Source organism: Coregonus lavaretus, assembly GCF_964263955.1.
Source record: "Coregonus lavaretus genome assembly, chromosome: 12".
Classification (NCBI taxonomy): Eukaryota; Metazoa; Chordata; class Actinopteri; order Salmoniformes; family Salmonidae; genus Coregonus; species Coregonus lavaretus.
This window is the reverse complement of record NC_139999.1, coordinates 34,226,437-34,240,565: the sequence shown is the minus strand read 5'-3', so window position 1 is coordinate 34,240,565 and position 14,129 is coordinate 34,226,437. Positions and strand designations below refer to the sequence as shown.

At 44.1% G+C, this 14,129-nt stretch overlaps 2 protein-coding genes across 5 annotated transcripts in view; both read right to left on the bottom strand.

Annotated features, from left to right (window-relative positions):
• Positions 1-4,616, bottom strand: part of LOC311138707 (disco-interacting protein 2 homolog B-A-like) — a gene marked incomplete at its 5' end in the record, with an annotated part of 74,835 nt that extends 70,219 nt beyond the window's left edge. The window contains one exon of the mRNA XM_084173496.1: positions 4,532-4,616. Within this exon, the coding sequence (XP_084029622.1) occupies positions 4,532-4,616 (85 nt within the window). The remainder of the gene's footprint in view (positions 1-4,531) is intronic.
• A 1,041-nt stretch (positions 4,617-5,657) lies between these two features.
• LOC311138708 (cyclic AMP-dependent transcription factor ATF-7-like) lies at positions 5,658-13,893 on the bottom strand. 4 transcript variants are annotated; one of them, XM_084173499.1, is made up of 13 exons: positions 13,836-13,893; positions 12,527-12,588; positions 12,296-12,392; positions 11,978-12,111; positions 11,722-11,880; positions 11,280-11,443; positions 11,108-11,201; positions 10,831-10,950; positions 10,351-10,533; positions 9,953-10,012; positions 9,564-9,752; positions 8,866-8,971; positions 5,658-7,506 (listed from the first exon to the last, which is right to left on the bottom strand). In XM_084173499.1, exons 2-13 carry the CDS (start codon positions 12,572-12,574, stop codon positions 7,502-7,504), a joined length of 1,359 nt encoding a protein of 452 aa, XP_084029625.1. In that variant the 5' UTR covers positions 12,575-12,588; positions 13,836-13,893; the 3' UTR covers positions 5,658-7,501. The 4 variants fall into 4 exon arrangements, with proteins under 4 accessions (XP_084029625.1, XP_084029624.1, XP_084029623.1 ...); XM_084173498.1 differs by having other exon boundaries at positions 5,658-7,479; positions 11,984-12,111; XM_084173497.1 differs by having other exon boundaries at positions 5,658-7,479; positions 13,836-13,891.
• Between the last annotated feature and the right edge of the window lie 236 nt (positions 13,894-14,129).

Genomic DNA, 14,129 nt, shown 5'->3' with positions numbered 1-14,129 from the left:
CTGCTGAGCTCTTCAGTCACTAAAGCAACAAAAACCTAGCAACAAAAATCCCACAACCAGTGTATGCCACACAACGACACACTCTCATAAAACATTTCCACTCGATTTGCAAACAGAGCATAAAACTAGTGACAGTCTGTGTATGCAGTATATCATAAAATGTGCCGTGCCATGCCATTATTATTAATAGATACAGTTGAAGTCGGAAGTTTACATACACTTAGGTTGGAGTCATTAAAACTCGTTTTCAAGCACTCCACAAATGTATTGTTAACAAACTAATGTTTTGGCAAGTCGGTTAGGACATCTACTTTGTGCATGACACAAGTAATTTATCCAACAATTGTTTACAGACAGATTATAATTCACTGTATCACAATTCCAGTGGGTCAGAAGTTTACATACACTAAGTTGACTGTGCCTTTAAACAGCTTGGGAAATTCCAGAAAATGATGTCATGGCTTTAGAAGCTTCTGATAGGCTAATTGACATAATTTGTCAATTGGAGGTGTACCTGTGGATGTATTTGAAGGCCTACCTTCAAACTCAGTGCCTCTTTGCTTGACATCATGGGAAAATCAAAAGAAATCAGCCAAGACCTCAGAAAAAAATTGTAGACCTCCACAAGTCTGGTTCATCCTTGTGAGCAATTTCCAAACGCCTGAAGGTACCACGTTCATCTGTACAAACAATAGTACGCAAGTATAAACACCATGGGACCACACAGCCGTCATACCGCTCAGGACGGAGACGTGTTCCGTCTCCTAGAGATGAACATACTTTGGTGCGAAAAGTGCAAATCAATCCCAGAACAACAGCAAAGGACCTTGTGAAGATGCTGGAGGAAACAGGTACAAAAGTATCTATATCCACAGTAAAACGAGTCCTATATCGACATAACCTGAAAGGCTGCTCAGCAAGGAAGAAGCCTCTGCTCCAAAACCACCATAAAAAAGCCAGACTATGGTTTGCTACTGCACATGGGGACAAAGATCATACTTTTTATAGAAATGTCCTCTGGTCTGATGAAACAAAAATAGAACAGTTTGACCATAATGACCATCATTATGTTTGGAGGGAAAAGGGGGTAGCTTGCAAGCTGAAGAACACCATCCCAACCGTGAAGCACGGTGGGGGTGCTTTGCTGCAGGAGGGATTGGTGAACTTCACAAAAATAGATGGCACCATGAGGAAGGAAAATTATGTGGAGATATTGAAGCAACATCTCAAGACATCAGTCAGGAAGTTAAAGCTTGGTCGCAAATGGGTCTTCCAAATGGACAATGACACCAAGCATACTTCCAAAGTTGTGGCAAAATGGCTTAAGGACAACAAAGTCAAGGTATTGGAGTGGCCATCACAAAGCCCAGACCTCAATCCTATAGAAAATGTGTGGGCAGAACTGAAAAAGCGTGTGCGAGCAAGGAAGCCTACAAACCTGACTGTCAGGAGGAATGGGCCAAAATTCACCCAACTTATTGTGGGAAGCTTGTGGAAGGCTACCCAAAACGTTTGACCCAAGTTAAACAATTTAAAGGCAATGCTACCAAATACTAATTGAGTGTATGTAAACTTCTGACCCACTGGGAATGTGATGAAAGAAATTAAAGCTGAAATAAATCATTCTCTACTATTATTCTGACATTTCACATTCTTAAAATAAAGTGGTGATCCTAACTGACCTAAGACAGGGAATTTTTACTAGGATTAAATGTCAGGAATTGTGAAAAACTGAGTTTAAATTTATTTGGCTAAGGTGTATGTAAACTTCCGACTTCAACTGTAGCTACTCCTGTCTGTTTTCTCTCTCTCCGTCTGTGTGTGTGATCCTAAGCGGAGCAGCACTCCTCCTAACCCTCACTAACCAAACTGTTAATTGCTGTCTATTATTAACAAGGCCACACCGTCAAGTAGAAGTGAGGTCACCCACCGTGTGTAACAGTGAATTAGGGCTTCTCCATCACTCAGGCTTTTTCAGAAGTGCCCTGTGACATATAAAACAGCCCAATCTAATTTATTTGATCAAGATAAAACAGATTTCACACTTCTTTTTGAGCAGACTGGTCTCAGTAACAGCTACATTTTACATTTTTTACATTTTTAGTCATTTAGCAGACGCTCTTATCCAGAGCGACTTACAGTTAGTGAGTGCATACATTATTTATTTTTTATTTTTTTCATACTGGCCCCCCATGGGAAACAAACCCACATCCCTGCCGGCCATTCCCTCCCCTACCCTGGACGACGCTGGGCCAATTGTGCGCCGCCCCATGGGTCTCCCGGTCACGGCCGGCTACGACAGAGCCTGGATTCGAACAAGGATCTCTAGTGGCACAGCTAGCACTGCGATGCAGTGCCTTAGACCACTGCGCCACTCGGGAGCTAGACATAAAACAGTAAATGTAAATCCGGGAAACTCAAATTAGTATGATATGTTACGTTTGGTATGGTTACATAAGATAGGTTACTTAAAGCCAAAAACGAAAGGAGGGTGGTTGGTCGGGGTGGATGGGTTGGCGTATAACATGAACGTCTAGCAACCTAAAGGTTGCGTGTTCGAATCTCATCACGAACAACTTTAGCATTTTAGATAATTAGCAACTACTTTTTAGCCACTTTGCAACTACTTAGCATGTTAGCTAACCCTTCCCCTAACCCTAATCTTAACCCTTAACCCTAACCCCTAGCGCTAGCTAATGTTAGTGTTAGCTACCTAGCTAACTTTGGCCACAACAAATTGGAATTCGTAACATATTATAAGAGTTGCAATTCGTAACATAATAATATAATAATAATATGCCACTTAGCAGACGCTTTTATCCAAAGTGACTTACAGTCATGCGTGCATACATTTTTGTGTATGGGTGGTCCCGGGGATCGAACCCACTACCCTGGCATTACAAGCGCCGTGCTCTACCAGCTGAGCTACAGAGGACCACAACATATCATACAAAATGGATGATGGACATCCACAAATGAATACATACCATACGAACCGTAACATATCATACTAAATGGAGTGTCTCGGATTTACATACAGAATAATACGAAATGCTCTGAGACCATGTTGTTTTGAGGGAGTTGTTTTGATTAGTTTGTAACCACTGAGAGGCCATCTCTGTGGCTGTATCCCAGGGTGGCTGTGTTTGATGATGTGCTCAGGCTGTTTGATTCTACTATGATTCTCTTGTTAGCCTAATAGCCTTACTTTGAGACATTTCAGAAAGCAATTATTATTACAGGTGGTCATTTTTTTTTGTCTCAAATAAAACAAATTTTGAAATTATATTCAGCAGATTTGATGGAAAAAGTGCCAGGGCCCACAACCAAAGGTCTGGCGGTGGCGGAATAGTATCGAGGCCTTGGAAAATGACCTTGAAAACTTTTCTCCACACAGGGTCTTCTTCACTGATCGGCAGTTTCATCCAACTGTATCTGGCTGAGACCTGGATAGTTGGAGTCCAGGATGTCTCCATGGAGCCATGAGCTTCAGCGGTAAACTGAGAAGAGCTCAAAAGGCACAGTGTGAAACTGTACTATTATTCAATGTTCACACAGTGGGGAGAGAGGGGAGGAGAGTCAGGGAGAGAATTGACTTCAGTCGGTCAGTCACCAATGGTGACTCTACTCTTCCATACATACATTCTCTCTCCTTCCTCTCCAAAGCTGAAACATAACATTACTCATGCACCCCTGGGCGCTTTGAACCACATGGCACAGATCCAGCAATACTGTGATTCACCCACCAAGGAGGAGACTTGCATAACACCATATTATTTCTTTTTCTTTTTAGCACTGCCATTTGTCAAAACAAGGCAAAAGCTGCATTCCCACATTAACAAGAGAGCTTAGCAGTCTACTGCCTTGATGTAGGCCTATGGAAAGAGCAGCATCATTTCAGCAACACTATCACTTTAGAAACAGACACAATTACTATGTGATGAGGAAGAGAGCCTTGACCTAATTTCTATGACGGGAGGAAAACCTGTATGGTCTCCTTTTTGATACAGCAAATGACATGAAGGCAATTAATATCCTAGTTACTAGAGAAAAATGCACTGACCCTGCAAAGCAAATTGGAAGAGTGTGTTAATGTTGAGAGCTATGGTTACTTCTGATGGTAAGTATAATGTAAAGTATAAATAAACAAAAAAAACTATTAAAAAACATCCAGTCATAAACTATGGTATCATATAGTTAATACATAGCCATATCAAAAGCCTCATGCAATAAAATAGCCATCTCTCTATATTCTCATTACTCAACAACACTATGCCATTGCAGGCGAAAATAATAACGACAGTATTTTGGTTACATTAATTAGCTAATCAAATGACAATAAAATAGGTCAGTGTTTTTATCCTCCGGAGCAACATAGCAGCGCGAGCCGAGTCGTGCCAGCCCGGTTATAGACTGCAGTTCTTACCACTGACACCGTACGTGTGATTGTTATTGTTTTTATCTGGGTCATAGGAGCGTTTACGGACACAACACCTTTTTCTCTTTCCCTTTTCCCTGTTAAAATCCTTACCTTCGGACAGTTCCAAATCCAACTCCGCCAATTGGTCCCTGACCTCTTTCGGTAGTGCCGACATATCCACGCCTCCGTCCGCCATCGTTGCAGGAATAAAACGTTGTAGAATGTAAAGAAATTAAAAGTGGTGACAAGTTCCTGAGTCAACGAGAAAAGCAGAAATCAAGATTGTACTCCATCCTTTCGACTCCCTGACACCGCCATAACCGTAAGCGATGAACAACTCACCAAAGGAATCTGTCACATGACCATGTATGATGTTAATGGTTGTGACTGGAGCATGAGATCAATAGACTGTTTGCTCCCCCTGGCGTTACTGTATGGCCGGGATCATCAACTACATTTTCTTGAGCGGTTGGTGGGGGGGCCGGAACATATTACAAATAATTTGTTGACTGCAAATTGACCGCAAGAAGCCCAAACAGATATGTTTGACTAAAACAATAATTTCAAACCTTGCTTACATTTGTATACGATTACGTGTCTCTCTATTATGCGTGGCAATACTTAGGAAAACATTTATCAAAAAACGTTTTTTTTAATGTTTCTTTGCTCAGAAAACTTTGGGGCCCAAATAAATCCACCCACGGGCCAAATCCGGCCCGCGGGACGCCAGTTGTGGAACCCTGCTGTATGGCAACAATGTTTAAGAGCATTTCGCACACCACTGACTGAACACAGACAGGGCTACTGATTATGAAACTATGGTCCATGATTTTAGTCAGTCAACTATTGCAATTTCATGACAAGATGAACATCCTAACATCACACAAATTATGGCTGGAACAACATTTTAGAGGCAAATTCTAACTTCCACAGAAGTCAAATTTTCACTTAGTCATACATTCATGTCAATGGGAGACTCAAGTGAAAAATCGATTTAGTGGAAGTTAGGATTCTCCCCTTCTCTTGTTTCCTGTGCTTGTTGTGCACACTCATACCACCAGTCCATCCTTATTCCTCCTCTGGAGTTGGAGAGCTGTCTGCCCCTGTGGCTGAGCACCCTGAGCCAGTACTGCATCAGACAGCTTCTGCTCCTCCTGTCATAGAGCTCTATACCAAGGGGATAGGCACTTAGAGATACTCAGCATGAAAAAGATTAACCTAAAACCATTGTTGCCATTAACTTATTTATTTTGCCAGAGACAGTTTATTAGTTGAGACTATACACAAGTTCATTTCACCCGCCTTGAGGTGGAATTATTTTGGGAAAAAACGCCCTCTCGACGCATTGGAGACAATCAAATTCCATAATAGTTTGGGAGGTTACACTCTGGGTTCACTGTTGAAGACAGACATACCCATCCTCTTGACAGAACACGAGGGGACTGGTAACATGACGCAGTGTGGAGAAGTTACAGCAACAACAACAAAATGACAAACAGAACATTGATATGTTCAAAAAAGATGAGGCAACAAACACTATGGTTTTCCTCAACACAACATGAGGTGGTAAAAAAAGAAAAGGACACATCACTCAATGACATTTCATAACAAATATTTAAATGAAGTGTCTTACAAAAGTGATATACTCCAATAGACAGTATAGTTTTTCAAATGGCGCAAAGCACCTGAGACTAGGACATGATCTATAACTCCATATAGACGTCCCCTAATCGAGATTTGCATTCAAGAATATGTCGTAGGTTTATATTTCCTTGATCATTTAGAATGTAATTTGTTTTCATTGAATTAGAACAAACGGTTCTACCACTGTCACTACACGTTTTAGCTAAACATTAATATTTGTATTGAATATAAAAATATATTGCACTACTTTTTTTCAACTTAGCCTGGGTAAATTATGTATAAATCTAATGAAGAGTTTGTTGATTACTACATAAAGTATAATCTAAAACCTAACCATTTCAAGTGTTACATTAGGACATTATCATTGTTTGCATCAGTCATTTGATATCACTTTAAAAAGTGGGAGAGAAAAGCAGTATGATAAAACAAGCAATATGAGCAGACACCAGCACACAGACAGTGGTCTTCATCAGTATCCTCTAATATTCATGCAGTCAATAAGGGTTTCATACACATTGTCAGAATGCATAATTCCTATAAAAAAGATTTAAAAAATTGTTTTTAAAAGGCCAGACAATGAATGTATTCATACTTTGGCTCACTCCATGACAAAGGGAAAACAATATCTCACGCTTATTCAACCCTAAAATAGTTTCCCATGGATTAACAGCTGCATGAAGAAGATAGATATGTAAGGAGAGATTTACACTGTAGACAGCAGAGAGAGTTGCAAATAGACAAAAACAAAAACACACTACATTCGGTGATCGAGTGGGTGTGTGTGTATGTCACGAGGTGTGAGTATGTACATACGCTTGTATATATGCAGTGACAGTGCTTCCAAGCAGGGATCCGTCAGAAAAAGGGCAAAAGTGGCGGGATAACTCGGTATGTTCAGTGATTATCTTTGGCTGGGAGAGAGAGTGTGTGTGTGTGTGTGTGTGTGTCTGGGGGGGGGGGTTGTGGCTTTGACAGGATGTCAACTCCCAACATCCTTTCCTGGCTGCCACTGTATCCAAGGTCACAGAGCATAGGTTGGAGATAGTACTTCTCACCCCCACCTCCCCTTCTATCAACAACTGGTGGGATTTCAGATTTCAAATCAGGTCCCTTTCTCTCTTTCAATCTCTCACATAATTGTACCAGTCCAGCATCCTAAAGTTCTTATTGGCTCCCTGCACATCATCTGGGGGCTGGCTGAGGCTGTGTGGCCATGAGGACCCCTCCCTGGTGGGCCGCCCCCATCCCGGCCAGGACTGACATGGCCACTGCCTCAGCCGCGCATACACTCAGCCCGTTGACGGTGATGGCACCAGGGCTGGGGACAGGGGCCAAAGGCCCGTGCTGGATGACCGGGGCTGTGGACCCCGTAGGCTCGGAGGGGGGATCCCTGGAGCTCTCCTCTCCTCCTGCAGCTACAGACAGAGAGAGAAACATTCACCCTTAAAGAGAGGTGACAGGCAAGCAATAGGTTAGATGGATGAGTTGGAGTTTGATCCTGGATAGATTGATCGGTAGGTGGGTGGATGGATGCAAAAGTTGATGGGGGACAGATAAATGAGCCTAAATAAAAAATCTAACAGATGGAGTGAATGACAGACTTGTGTGATTGATAGTTGATTCGTGTATACTATATATACACAAAAGTATGTGGACACCCCTTCAAATTAGTGGATTCGGCTATTTAAGCCACACACGTTGCTGACAGGTGTATAAAATCAAGCACACCGCCATGCAATCTCCATAGACAAACATTGGTAGTAGAAAGGCCTTACTGAAGAGCTCAGTGACTTTCAACGTGGCGCCGTCATAGAATGCCACCTTTCCAACAAGTCAGTTTCCATGGCCGAGCAGGCCTAAGATCACCATGCGTAGGCCACACAAACTCACATAACGGGACCGCCGAGTGCTGAAGCGCGTAGTGCGTAAAAACCATCAGTCCTCGTTTGCAACACTCACTACCAAGTTCCAAACTGCCTCTGGAAGCAACGTCAGCACAAGAACTGTTCATCGGGAGCTTCATGAAAAGGGTTTCCATGGCCGAGCAGTCGCACACAAGCCTAAGATCTCCATGCGCAATGCCAAGCGTCAGCTAGTGGTGTAAAGCTCGCTGCCATTGGACTCTGGAGCAGTGGAAACAACTTCTCTGGAGTGATTAATCACGCTTCACCATCTGGCAGTCCGACGGACTAATCTGGGTTTGGCGGATGACAGGAGAATGCTATCTGCCCCAATGCATAGTGCCAACAGTAAAGTTTGGAGGAGGAGGAATAATGGTCTGGGGCTGTTTTTCATGGTTTGGGCTAGGCCCCTTAGTTCCAGTGACGGGAAATCTTAACGCTACAGCATACAATGACATTCTAGACGATTCTGTGCTTCCAACTTTGTAGCAACAGTTTGGGGAAGGCCCTTTCCTGTTTCAGCATGACAATGCCCCAAGTCCACAAAGCGAGGTCCATACAGAAATGGTTTGTCGAGATCGGTATGGAAGAACTTCACTGGCCTGCACAAAGCCCTGACCTCAACCCCATCGAACACCTTTGGGATTAATTGGAACGCCGACTGCAAGCCAGGCCTAATCGCACCACATCAGTGCCTGACCTCACTAATGCTCTTGTGGCTGAATGGAAGTCCCCGCAGCACTATTCCAACATCTAGTGGAAAGCCTTCTCAGAAGAGTGGAGGCTGTTATAGCAGCAAAGGGGGGGACCAACTCCATATTAATGCCATTGATTTTGGAATGAGAACGAGCAGGTGTCCACATACACTACATGACCAAAAGTATGTTTTGTCTTAATTACCTAAGTAGGAAGCCGCCTTCTGCATGGCAGTGACAGGGCAGTCTTTGTGGGCCAGTAGCAGCTGTTTCAGTTGTGTCACCTCATTCCTCAGCAGACCCACTTCATTCTGATAGAAACAGAACACATCACATATAGGCATGAACACACAAGACAATGTACACACAACATTTATTGTCTTCTCAACCACTGACAATCATACACCAAAACCCCATGGGCACGAGAATCATATTAGGGCTCATACCAGTATAATACAATCACAGACGGGTTCATGGTTTTAAAGACGCACTATGCAGAAATCACTCCGCCATTTCCTGGTTGCTAAAATTCTAATAGTTCGCCTAATTTCAGTTTGTGACAAAACAAGCAAGTATAGTCTAGAGAATCATTGTACCATCTAAACCACTGTGAAATATATTTTCCATAACCAAAAATATTGTATTTTCAGCTGTTTGAAGTTGGTGTACAAAACCGAAAGATGCAAAAATGAAATGTAAGAATGGGAAGCATAGAAATAACTCACATAGAACAGATCTACCGCTTCTTGTATGTGAATTTGGTCGGGTCGCCCAAAAAGTGACATATTGCCTTTCTCATTGCCTTTTCCTTTCTCTGCTGAGTCCAGTTATGGTCTATTGTAACTGACTGTAATAGAGAGTTACAGTCTAGGTCCAGTTACGGTCGTAGTGCGGTAGACTCACGGTCAAAGAGACGTTCATGGTAGCCAGGTCCTCTGCCTTCCTCTCCAGAGAGCCAACCCAAACCTTGCGCTTTTGTCGGCAGCGAGACGCCGCCGCCCTGTTCCTCTCCAGGAAGCGCTGCCTTCTCTCGTCTGGGTCGGCCTCCGCACCCCGCCGCCTCCTACCCCCGGTGGGCTGGGCCGGGGACACCTGGCGAGGATGGGGAGGGTGTTATACACTCTGGACTGGGTGTGTGTGCATGAGTGTGTGTATATGAGAGAGAGAGAGCGAGAGCACGAGAGAGAGAGAGAGAGAGAATGCAAGAGTGCACAAGTGTGAGCTTGTGTGTGTGAGTGTAAAAGTGCATTTGAATGTGTATTTCAAAGTGTGCCCGTGTATACGCCTCTCACCATCATGTCCTCTGAATGTAGACTATACCCAAATGGAGAGGAGGAGCCACTGCTGGTTTGCTGTGTGAGTATATGTAAATCATATATGCATGAGAGTGTGCCTGTGCATTTTTGTACTCACTGTTTGTGCACAAAATGTACGCAAATACATGCAATCGACGTGAGATAATGCATTACCAAATATATAGGGCCAGACGGAATCTGCAGAGAAGTTCTCTCTTATCAATACCTTTACAGAGTTGCCAGCATATGTAATCTACAAAACATGTTTTGTAGCAGCTTTTGGTTTGTTCAGTGTTCTTTCCAGTATTTGTATCATTTCAGGAGGTTAAGGCCGTCCTGCCTCTAGCAGATTCCACCTGACCCTTAGGTATTGTATCAGTATGTATGTGTTTTACCTGTGGCTGTGCAGGTGAGGGGGTGTCAGAATGCTGCGAGGGCTGCTGGCTCTGCTCATGTCTCTGGGGGACAGCGGGGCTGGACCCTGGACCCCCTCCCGCCCCCCCTGGGCCCCCTCCAGCCCCGTTCTGAGCCCCTGGGCCATGCTGTTGCTGCTGCTGGGTCAGCGCTGCCTTCAGCCTCTACAGAGAGGGAGGGGGACACACAGAAATGCCATACAGATGTCAACAACATGCCTTCCTAGGGTTGCAAAACTACAAGTAATTTAGGTAATTAACAGTTACCAGTAACATTGCCTCCCTTTGCAACCCTGTGCCTTCCACTGCCACAATGCCAGGGGTATGGATAGGCCCACTGCTATTTGGTCCTTAACTCGTGTGTGGTGTGTAGTGTGTGTGTGGTGTGTGGTGTGTAGTGTGTGTTTGTGTGTGTGTGTGTGTGTGTGTGTGTGTGTGTCCGCCAGTGCATGCGCCTCTCACCATCTTGGCCTCTGAGTGTAGACTATACCCAGATGGGGAGGAGGAGCTGCTGCTGGTCCCACCAATCGGAGGGCCTGGAATCCCAGGGATGTTGGGCACCATATTAAATGGCCTCGCCAGCTACACATTACACAAGAAGAGACAAAATAAGAGTTCAAAATAACACCTACCAATATCTGCCATTATCAAGACTGTTCATGTTAATTAGACATCTACTACTTTCACTCACACTGCTGATGTAAAAAGGGCATTATAAATAAATGTGATTGATTCTCACAGATATAACGGAGGTCATATTTGGGCTGGGGAGGAGAGGGACAGTCTGTCCGTTGGGGAGATGCATTATCAGTGGGAAGGAGCCTGTCGGAGAGCTGAGAACAGGAGATTAGTATAAATGAAATAGACAGAGAGAATACAAATAAAGACAGATGTTGGTAAATTAGACTCACCCCAGTTGTCTGTTGGAGGGTGGGGTTTGTGTGATGACAGAAGTTGGTGACGGCAGGGTCGAGTGCAGGGGGTCGTAACCAAGGTGAATGGGGAGGGACCCTGGGCGTACGATGGTTGGCGTGGGGGTGGAGCTCAACAATGGCCGTGGAGGAGGAAGAGTCTCCTGTCAACACAAAGCACATCCAGTCAGTGAAACTCAGATGGGAGTTGGACACTATAGGCCGCTGAGTTGAACCCACTAAGACACCCACTAATTGTCTACTTTTTGCTGACATCTTCTTTACTTGCCTCATAGTTAAGTGATTACTTTACTCTCTGGCCACCACTGTTCCCTTCTTTCTCTCTCACCCAAGTTACCATGCAAACTTGACAAGAGGAAAGAACACACATCAATTAATCTGTTCAACCATACACCCTGTTCGCCCCGCCCCCAGGTCGTACCTTTCCTCTCCCCATTGGCTCCTTGCTGCTGTCTGACATGCTGGAGGTGGAGTCAGGACTGCCTGGGGGGGAGGAGTCAACCTCCAGAGGCCCATCATCCTCCTCCTTCACCCCAGACGGGGTCTGTAGGGGTGGGGCCAGAAGCTGAGGGGCCGGGAGCTGTGTCGGGACCAACAATCAGACACAATATTTATCAGTCGGTCAAACTACCCGTGTTTAAAAACCAAACCCATCCTAGCCCCTCCACCGTCCTCACCCTCACCGGGTTTTTGTTCCTCTGGTCGTCCTCATGGGCCTTCCGGAACTCCTGCTCGAAGGAGCTGGCCAGCTCATTGAACAGACCCACCTCCTCACAGTTCTTCAGGAAGCGGGTGGGCGTGGGGGTCTGGTCTGGTGGTAGAGAGAAAGAGGAGACACTGGTGTAGAGGCTTCACAGTACAGGTAAATCCCCTCTATCAACAACAGAGATTGATCATCTGTCCACACAGGGTGGTGGTGGTTTGACAGCTAGACAAAAATATGTTTTTCTCATACAGTGTAATTGAGAAATGCTGGGAATAGTAAAGTTAAGCACCTGCGATGATGACCGAGTCAGTTCTGGCAGGACCAAATTTTAGGGTCATCTCATGCTTATGTTTGTGGACTGATAGATGGTCTTCATTGGTAAATCTCTGTGCACAAAGAAAATGCAAGACAGAGGTGAGTCATCTGATGGCTCCTAAAATCCGAGATCTGTAAAGACAGGAGGTAGAGTAGGAAAAGAGAGTGAGGGATGAAGAGAAAAGGAGGGGAAATTAGACCTTACCTGGCCACAGCCTGGGGCGGTGCACACAAAAGGTCGATCGTCCCCCATCTCACACAAATAACCTGCAATAAAGAGGTATGGGAGAGGAAGAGAATGAAAGTGTGTTATTTTGTCTCTGCCTCTAACACCTAGGTAGCATTAAAAAAACTGAGGCTGATATTCATAAGGATTTCCTATTGCCTACATGTTCAGTATTTCCAATTAAAGCACCTTGTTTACACTACAATGAAAAAATAAAATAAATGCTAACGTTACTATCAAACAAAGATATTAATGCTGACACGTACATTTTCTTGGTGCAAAAAGTTATATTAAATATATGTCCCAGCTAGGTAGTCAAAATGTGATAGTCTTAACTAGCTAGTGTGTTTGAATTGTAAAATACGCCCTTTAGCTTCTATTGTCCTAGCTAAATTGCCACCTTTCTGCTGATTGTCAACAAACAGCGCAGTTCTCATGGGGTCTATTCATTACGTATTACAACGGAAACCGTTTAAGAACCAAATGGAGCAAACGGAACTAAACGGGGAGGGACCAACCTGAATAACTCTCGTTTTCCGTTTGGAGTAAACGGTTTCTGTTGCAAAACGGTTTACAACAGAATCGGCGTTGGCGAGTGTCTCAACCCTGGTTTTAATGTATATGGTCTCAACTAAGACAGAAACTACCTAACGTTAACTAGCTAATGACAGACTCTGCGAACAAGGTAGCGAACTAGCTAGCCATCTTGCCCCTTGCTTGTTCGCTAACTAACTATGGGCCAATGATCACAACAGCACGTCAAGCTAGATATAGCTAGCTAGCTAATTAGTTAGCTAGATAGATAATGTCAGACAGGACGAAGAATGGACCTCACTATCCAAAATCTGACAGGCCATCATCATCATCATCATCATCACATCAGATCAGATCAGATGTTTTGGTACAGGCAGGCAGTAACGTTACAGCAGACCATCAACCACATTGGCAATCACGGCCGAGCGAATTAAAAGGGCTTCTTGGCGGTCGCTTTGCTAAATTAGCTTGTTTTATTTACCTTCCCCTTTTTTCTGCAAAACAATAGCTAGCTAGCTAACGCCTTACCAGGGGATACTTCTGTACACAACACACTGGGTAGTTAGCTAGCTAACGTTATGTTAGCTGGCTAGGCTAACGTTAGTGCACTGACACAAATCGAGGCGCGTCAAATAAGTATTTCAGGAAGGGGAAGGTAATGTGACAGACGGTCAATACACCTGTTCCGCGACAAAGGCTATTCGGTAAAATCTTGATATCTGAACACGAGCAAGTCAAATGTTTACAAACTCACCCAACGTCCCTACCTCTCCCCTTCTCCGCTGCTGGAAATCCTACACTGCGCTGCCTGCGTTGGGTTGAAATCGCGCGAGAGGTGAAACTGTTCAATTTCTTACGTAACAGGATTACTGGGGTCGGGTATTATGTAAACATGAGGATCATTGAATGTGTCCTCAAATGGCAAAAAAAATTAACTATGATGAGAGCCCTGCAATTGACAAATCACGGTGTTTTTCAAAACATTTTCATCATAATATGATACATTGTATGTTGTATGCTTGATGTAAGTGCAAGCCTACACAAATGT

What these genes read in the sequence shown, in the direction of transcription:
- LOC311138708 (XM_084173497.1), bottom strand. Translation starts at nt 12,574, where the DNA reads ATGGGGGACGATCGACCTTTTGTGTGCACCGCCCCAGGCTGTGGCCAG. An exon ending in CCCTCCAACAGACAACTGGG is followed by an intron (nt 11,202 to 11,279) that starts GTGAGTCTAATT and finishes TCCTGTTCTCAG; the next exon opens with CTCTCCGACAGGCTCCTTCC. An exon ending in TACACTCAGAGGCCAAGATG is followed by an intron (nt 10,534 to 10,830) that starts GTGAGAGGCGCA and finishes CCCTCTCTGTAG; the next exon opens with AGGCTGAAGGCAGCGCTGAC.